The 8687-nt window shown below is 43.6% G+C and overlaps 1 protein-coding gene across 3 annotated transcripts in view; it reads right to left on the reverse strand.

Moving 5' to 3' along the window:
* Positions 1 to 2639: 2639 nt before the first annotated feature.
* Positions 2640 to 8687, reverse strand: part of LOC127009206 (uncharacterized) — a 16893-nt gene continuing 10845 nt past the window's right edge. For all 3 annotated transcript variants that reach the window (XM_050882053.1, XM_050882055.1, XM_050882054.1), the window contains exons 4-6: positions 6141 to 6423; positions 5526 to 5692; positions 2640 to 4847 (exon numbers count right to left, since the gene is read on the reverse strand). In XM_050882053.1, the coding sequence (XP_050738010.1) occupies positions 4604 to 4847; positions 5526 to 5692; positions 6141 to 6423 (694 nt within the window). In that variant the 3' untranslated portion in view covers positions 2640 to 4603. The remainder of the gene's footprint in view (positions 4848 to 5525; positions 5693 to 6140; positions 6424 to 8687) is intronic.

The raw sequence follows: 8687 nt of genomic DNA on the forward strand, positions 1-8687 counted from the left end.
CTTGTGAATCACTCCGGGAAAAAACGTATGAATTTTTTTTTTAATATAAACTGCATGTGTGTGTGTGTGTGTGTGTGTGTGTGTGTGTGTGTGTGTGTATGCAAAGACGATCAGTATGGAGGTGCTGATCACTCGGTGTGTCAGTAGGGGGGGTTGCAGAGGGTATGTCCGCCAATTCGTACGCAGCGTTCTATCTGTTAATCATATCAAGAAACAAACTTTCTGGAAAACTTTGATGATGTATGACAATGAAATACCTTAAAAAATAAGAACATTTATCCGGATTTTTTTTTTCACTAAAGTATATTTTCAAAATCTCAATCTAATTTTCCGAGTTTTTTTTGCCTGGTGCGTACTAATTAGCACAGTGCGTACGAAACGACGAGCCTGCCCGCTATGTACAGGTGGGGAGAGACGGTAGCGCCTATGTAGGAGCCATGCACCTCCCAGCCACAGGAAACTATCACAGTCACAGCTTCTAAAGTAACGACAAACTTAACCAAACAACAGTCACCTGGGCAGTTTACAAGAGAGGTATATCGTCGCAGCGCAGGATCACAAGTCTGTGGTACACTCTGACTACTGGGAGTTCACAAGGATGGCTCCCGCGCACCTCTACTTCTAACGACAACAGTCTCCTGGGTAAGAGCTATTTTGTCGCAGCGCACGATCACAAGTTTGTTTTTCTCACAATTTCTTCCTTTCTCCAACTCTTTTTTTCCAGCAGGACCAACCTCACCACATGGGGAAATACTCATGATTTATTTACACGTATACTTTGCTATTGTCACGTAGGGAAACCTGATGTACTTGGGTGCCTTAAGCAGTTATTAGATATCTAGATAAACAGGTGAGTGTATAACAAATTACATACTATAAGAAGTCATTACCTAACCCCTAATAGAGGATGGCCGTTAGTATGTGGAAACTGCTATAGTAAGACTCGCTGAGCGGGTGAGGGGGAGGCGGTCATTTGTTTGTTGCCGAGAAAAGATGTGACCTAACTGTAATTATTATTGTAGACGACGACCCTCTCTTCTCAGGTGACCCTTGGTGCGCGAACTAACACGTGGCTCAGAAGTGACATAAAACTTGCAATGAACAACCGTCGAAGAACACTGGTGAGGTGAAGCGAATGTTGAGAATAACACATTAAGGCACTTTTTAGAGCTCGGTGACGACCGTACAGCAACTTTTACTACACACATTCACAGGGGAAATGACAACTAAGCCTAATAATATTATGTAATTCGATAAAGTATGACACATGATTCAATTTTCACTTGTTGATTGATAATACATGTGTATTTTTCAATGAAAAGGTAAATTTAGGAATACTTTTACCGTATTGCTCTGAATGCATTATTATTACACTCAAAGTAATTATTGAAAAAATAACAATTAATTCATACTTCACGGCATTTTCAATTAGCTGGGATAACACTGTTTGGATAGTGTTTTTGAACCATTGTCTGCACTAGCTATGGTACTAAGGCTATAGTATCGCTATACAAGGTATAAATCGAACAAGGGTATCCTTTAGCGTTTAGCCTAACATGCTAGGCTATACTGATTTCTTCATAGAAACTAAATAAGAGTAATAACAAATTAGCCTAATCACACAGATGTGGCCGGAATGTAGTATAATCATTCATTATATTGTCGTCAGGCTAAAAAAAAAGATAAAAAAAAGAATGATCTTTATGCGGTATTTCTGAATCATACGTAACAAGCTAGCCTTGCATAAATTTCAACATGGTATTAATATCAAGAAAAAAATAAAGAAATAGTCTAGCCTACTATTACAGAATACCCTATGTTTAATGTAATCAGTGATGACTTTCTACCACCAAATGTGGAAGTAACCAGAAATGTTACTGAATATGAAAATCACTAACCGTTTAAGTGTTGACTGAATTTGCTTACTTTACGTAGGGGAGGTAGGTACTTTACTTGAGGTTTAGTGATGGAGCTTAGTTATATTCATAGTATATCAAGGAACTAGTTGCAAGGGTTACCTACAATTACAAGACAGCCTAAATAACGGGGACAGTATATCATAAAACCAATGAAATTTCGTACACTCACCATCTCAGCTTGACAAGTCTTCCCGCCACACCGTTGCCAGATCATCGTACTCAGAGCATTGTATTTACCGGTTTCTGACGCCTAACTATTGCCAGGAAACATCAGGAATTAACTACTTTTACGATGACCATAAGTGAATCTCGTTATTAGGGTCCAGGAGACAGTTTTGGGGTCGGAAGTCGGGAATTCTAAGAGGCTGAGTGCGGCAATCTGGCAATTTGTCCCGCCATCCACTGTACCGTGACGAGTGGCAATGACGGGTGCAACAGCCACCTAAAGGTCTCCATGCAGCAAGGTCCGTGTATAACATGAACCCCGTTTTGCACATTTAGCCAAGGTCCACACCAGGGAGACTATCCTAAAGGGCCAATTTCACAGTCCAACACAGTGGCTTTGTAGTCTCCCGAACCAAACAATTTAATCTTCTACACTCCATTATGGATAGGTTATCATGCAACACAAGATACACAAGAGATTTCCCGTATAGCTTCCTAAAATTTGTTAACTTAAATATCATCACCAAACACTACACAAGGAAAAATTCCTTGTGTAGTGTTTGGTGATGATATTTAAGTTAACAAATTTCAGGAAGCTATACGGGAAATTCGAAAATTCCTTGTGTAGTGTTTGGTGATGATAGTTAACAAATTTCAGGAAGCTATACGGGAAATCTCTTGTGTATCTTGTGTTGCATGATAGCCTAACCATAATGGAGTGTAGAAGATTAAATAGTTTGGTTCGGAGGCTTACTAACCCATCATGGCGAACTGTGAAAGTGACACATTATAGTTCACACGGCGAGGCGCGGCGCCACGCTTGCTCAGGGTGACCAACCACTCGCCTGGCCCGCCATTCCTCATCAGCTGTCACACGTAAACACAACATTTTGGCGGGATATCCTCACGCTTTGTACCCACCGTATCACAGATTAACACTGCACCACACCACTAAAGGTTTCCACTACTAGGCTTCTACTACAAAATTTGATATTCAACCACACTGCGCCCTCCACCCCTCACCTGGTCCACGGCCCAAGCCTCACCCTGTCGTGGCGGTCTAAATTTTTGCTCTTCCTCTTCTTGGACGTTTCCTAACAATCACATAACGCGCAAAGCAGTTTAATTCAGCTTTCCGGAGATGAAACACAACTCCCTGGACACCGCTGACCACACTGTACTGTAGACATTCACTGCCGCTGCCTGGCCTGCTGGGGTGGCCGCCCTGCTGCTGCTGCTGCTGCTGAAGCGTTCAAGGACCTTTTCGGTCTTTTTTTCTTTCTTTTCTTTTATATTTGAATCAATGTTCATATCTCTTGATACCTATTTATTTATTTGTTTTACGTGTTTCAGCTGAAGAGTAACAGACCAGCCCATAGGTGGCGCACAGGGCGCAAGCTCAGTAGGCTTCCAGGCTGGAATCTTTCCTCTCGAGCTCTCGAGCGTGTAGGAATATGCTACGGGAGAAAAAGACTCTACCTACTTATTAACAGCTATGTCTGGGACAATATGCAAATATGAATAAATAAATAAAGCCTCGAGGAGTAATCAGAATGTTGTACTTGGGTTTGGCACGAGAGGAGGCGTGGCTCTGACGCGGCAACAAAATTAATGTTTACTAGAATAACATGCTATTACACAGAGAAAGCAGTCACAATGTGATAATGATGAGAACACACGTACTTTACAGGGCGATGTCTCCCTCTAGTAGAGGTTTCTCTACTTGTATAGTCTATAGGAGCCGCTTTCACAGTCGTTTTGTTTGTTTTGATCGTTACCAATGGCAGTGATCGCCGCTATAGTATTTCCACGTAAAACTGGCCGATGGGGTAGTGGCGGCTGCGGGGTTAGCCTAGCCCCGCACCTTACCTCACACTCTCAACACCTCTCGCTTCCTCTGCAGCTGCCACTACCCCAAAGGCCAGTTTCACGTGGAAAACAGTAGGGTCGATCGCCGCCATTGGTAACGATCAAAACAAAGTGACTGTGAAAGCAGCCCTAACAACTTTCACAGGTACAAACTCCAATCAAGGGTTGCATACTGTTGTGTGATAAATAGTGAATGAAATTGGCATCTTAACGATGTGTTTCTCAGGTGTTCGTGGGTTCCACCATACCACGCAGTGCATGATATATCTTCAGACTTTGTCTAAAGGTACAAAACACCTAAAAACATTTTTTTTTTTTTTTCATACTAGCATAAGTATTTGATCAGATTTTGGGGGCGCTGCATGCGACAAAATCTATAGCTTTCCCGGGAATTTTTCTTATTAACACTTAAGTCTGTGATGGATTATCAGCATGTTAAATTACCTCCCCGTCCTTCCCCACGCGAGGCTGAGGCTAGATACATATATTAACATTTTTTCTCTGGTAAATCCACCTACTAGATGTTACTTAGAGGCATTACTAATAACTGTTTTGACAGGTAATCATTGCATCCTGCCGATTCAGCGTCACCTCACACAACCTGCTGAGCCTTGCTGCTACTCTTTGGCGGTAACGTCACCGCGAGATTATTATGCTTCTAGTGGCCCGGGAGGCGGCGCGATCGTGTCCATGTTCTTGTCGATGACAGCTCGAGGCACCTCCCAAGAATTGTGGTCCACAAAGTCGGTCATGACCACGTTGCCTCCCGGCGATCCACTGGGCAGCCCCTCCAGCCACGCGGGCAACATCTCGTTGGTAGGAGCAGCCATACTAGATTCCAACGTGCTGCACATCTTCCTGGCCAGGTAACTCCCCGACGGGGTCAAAACACACCTGGGAAGCAACAGTGACCACACTTTAGGATGAATGACAAGTAACTGAATACGGTAAAAGTATGACTGAAGAAAGATTAATGTTACAAAAATAAAATGACATCTATGTGTCCCTGCACGCCTGACCAATAACTTCCCTGCATATTATACACGAGAAGGCACCAACAATTTCGTGAAGAAAACACATTAAAGATCTCTAGAACTTAAATACCCAGCATGTACAAGGGCGGGCTCACATGATACTTTCTGGCTTACACACTGGCTTTCATTTATCCTTACGAAAACTAGAACAGCAAAAATGTAATTGTTTTCTTAACAAAGAAATGGCGACTAAGATCGCGAAAGCATTTCCCAAAAATAATATTTTATAAAAAGAATAATATTTTACCCTTCTCTCTCTCTCTACTGTAGTGCATCCTGGCTGGATGAGAAGAGAGGATGAGCCGAGGACTTACTGGGTGACAAGGTGTGAGGGTCGCCTGAGAAGGAAGGGCGGGCGAGGGAACCTACTGAGTGATGGTGTGAGGGTTGCATGAGGAGGAAGGTTGAGCGAGGGGACTTACTGGATCCTAAAAGTGTGAAGGTTGCGTGAGGTGGGAGGGTGGACGAAGGGATTTACCGGGTGACGAAGAATGTGGGGGGGGTCACTTGAGAAGGAAGGACGGTCGAGGGGACTTACTGAGTGACGAAGAAGGTTTGAGGGTCGCGTGCGGCCAGTCTGCCTTGCAGGAAGGCGAACATGGCTGACACAGTGGTGGCGGAGGGCCAGGGGTTGGGCAAGGACTCCGTCGGCCACAGCCACTGGACGTCCTTCCTCTCGCCGCGGTGGCGGTAGAACACCAGAACCTGCCCGAAAACACTGCTGGTGAGTGAACATTAGAATATAAGAACGTAAGGAGTCTGCAAGAGGCCGGTTAGCCTGTACAAGATAGCTCCTGGTGGATGTGTGGTGGGGTGGTTGTGCACTGGTGAGGCTGAAGGAATCAACTGTGCTAGGTCCCTCGAGTTCCTTATACAGTCATGGTCTCCTCTACTTAATCATTGTATATATAATGTAAATTATAATCAGAAGCAATAAAATGTAATCAAATTGTCCCATTGATTCTGAGGATGTATTTACACCCAAGAAAACAGGAAACTACTAAATATTGCAATGGGAACTTTCAAAGAAAGACGCATGTTTGAACTCTTGCATCCCATGCCTTCCTGTGATGGTGTTTCCTTATTATTTAACAATACCATTCCTGTCCCTTCTGTTTTCCCTCTTCTTTTTGCTCCCCCAGTAACGAAGTACCTGATACTTGAGTCGAGCCAGGAGGTCGAGGGTAAGGTTACGTGGATGATTGAACATCGGACACAGTGTAGTGGCAAACGTAGATTTCAGGAGGGCAACGAGGGCGGCGTGGTCTTGCTCCGATAAGCCGTGGAAGTGTTGAAAGTCGAGCATCACTACCTCGCCGGGGTGCTGGGCCAGGAAGAGGCGCACTTCAGACAGGAGGGGCCGCAGGTCGGAGCCGAAGAGGCCGTGGACGAAATAGAACTTCGACTCCTTCGTTGCCACTCGTATGTCGAAGTACCTGAAGAAAGAAGCTGTGTCAGGAGGGGAGAAAAATATTGAATGTGCAAGGCAGTAGCAGCAACCCAGTTTATCGTTGCCATTACCCTCACGATCTAACTTAAAGCCCCTCGTCAGTACTAAGAACTCCGTGCCTCCCTCCGTCACATATTTATTTAACTATTTGTCAAGTGGACCCCAGAGAGTAGACCGTCGCGACCTGCACCTTGGAGAACTCTGGCATAAGGGATGGGTGGTGCTGAGGGACTGAGATATCGACAGGTGAACACATACAAATACATGGATGGCTAGCAGTAAGTGATGTTACGTATTCAGCTGTTGACTTATGTAGGGCGACTAGCACATTACACGACCTTCTTATGTCCTCGTGTGTCACCATGCAACACACACCGACATGTTTAATATTTTCTTTCTTTTTTCGCTTTTTCTTTCTGCTTCATTCCTTCTTTTATTCATTTCCTTCTTTTCTTTCATTCATTATTTTCATTTCCACTACTATTTCTTTTTTTTTCATTCCACGTAGGTTTCTCAATGCATTCCTAGGCCTGGGAGGGTTTAAAGTTCAACTCGAACGTGCGGGCGTGGAGTACCATGCTTGCAGTACCCATAACGACAGATAGAGCATTTTCTTTATTTCTTCTTTCTTTCCTTTATTCTTTTTTCTATCTTTCCATGCCTTCCTTTCTTTCAGTCTTACTTTGTTTTGTTTTTCATTTCCTCTTTCCCTCCACTATTTCTTTCTTTCACTATTTTATTTTTTCCCACGCCTACCTAACACCCCCTCCTACCCCCGCCAGGACCCAAAAGTCAGGTGTTCCATGTATAGTATTTTCTTCGTTTCATTCTTTCTTTCTTTTTTTCTTTTCTTCCTTCCATTCTTCCATTCTTCCTTTTTTTTTATTTCCTCTTTCCCTCCACTATTTCTTTATTCCTTTTATCCCACGCCACCCGTCACACGCCCGCCAGGTCCCACAGGTAAGACGCAGCCCGCGGCACGCAGCTTGGACACGACGGGGAGTCATAACCCAAAGGACGACATTCCCGACGCTGAAGGACACTTAACAATGTACGAGTTACACAACGTTATAACGAACCATACATGTATAGAACGAGTACCGAATATTAAGAGGTGAAACAATTGGTCGAGCACCGGGTAGAATGATGATGATGATGAATGTGGTGGTGGTGTAGGTGGTGATGGTGGTGGCGGTGGTGGTAACAACTAGCGTTTATCGAGATCCTCCCAAGAAAATAATCAGTTTGAGATATTCACTATACGGAATCTCTCATGTGTATATAGTAATTATTTGTCACATCACTTTTTAGATGTTTTGGTAACGGCCAGAGAGACAAACAAACAGACAACGAAGAAAACACTATTTATCGTCCTCCTCGCTGCGTGGAGGCGTACGATAACTATGATTACAGTACACACACACACACACACACACACACACACACACACACACACACACACATACCAATATAAACATGAGTAATTGTCTGACAGTCATTTTGGGTAATTTTAGGGCGAGTTAGTGGGTGCGTAGGTGGGGGGTAATTCATCCTCGTCTTGGGGTCAATGGAGGGTGTAGGCCCGGACACGTAGGGGTGGTGAAGGGTGCGGATAATGAGCCAAGAATGTCCGGTCATCTGGGTCAAGGAAGACATTTTTTTCTAGGCCAAGGGAAAACAAACTAATGCTGGTGATCTGGCGGTTTCAGGTGAGGCAACATTTTTTTTTTTCTAGGCCTAGGGAAAACAAACTAATGCTGGTGATTTCGCGGTGTCAGATGAGGCAACACTTTTTATTTCATGGTAAAATGGAACAGACCACGGAAAAAAAATTGTTCTGGGCCATATTTTTCTTTTCTGTGGTGTTTTAAAAGAGCTGAAGATGTCTTACTAGTCAGCCAATGGACAAATACACCAGAACAACTTGACTTGGTTTCATTGACTGTAAGAGTGGATCGGTCTAGCTGCTACCATCACCCTAGCAGGTTACTATTGTTACACCCTTTACTGAACTGGATTGTACTATTATTAAAAGAGGAAAAAAGGTGGTGTACAGAAGCCTCACAATCACTGTATTACTTCACTTACCTGTCCCTAATGCAGGTGTTGGAGAATACTCATAATAAAAGTGCCGTAGCTTTATGATAAGGATAGTGCTTTGAACTTTCGAGCTGAGCCAAGAACTTACACTAACATCACTCATTTATATGTTTGTACAGCAAAAACACTCTGCCAGAAATTATGTTGCTC

This window comes from Eriocheir sinensis, chromosome 40 (assembly GCF_024679095.1).
Source record: "Eriocheir sinensis breed Jianghai 21 chromosome 40, ASM2467909v1, whole genome shotgun sequence".
Lineage (NCBI taxonomy): Eukaryota > Metazoa > Arthropoda > Malacostraca > Decapoda > Varunidae > Eriocheir > Eriocheir sinensis.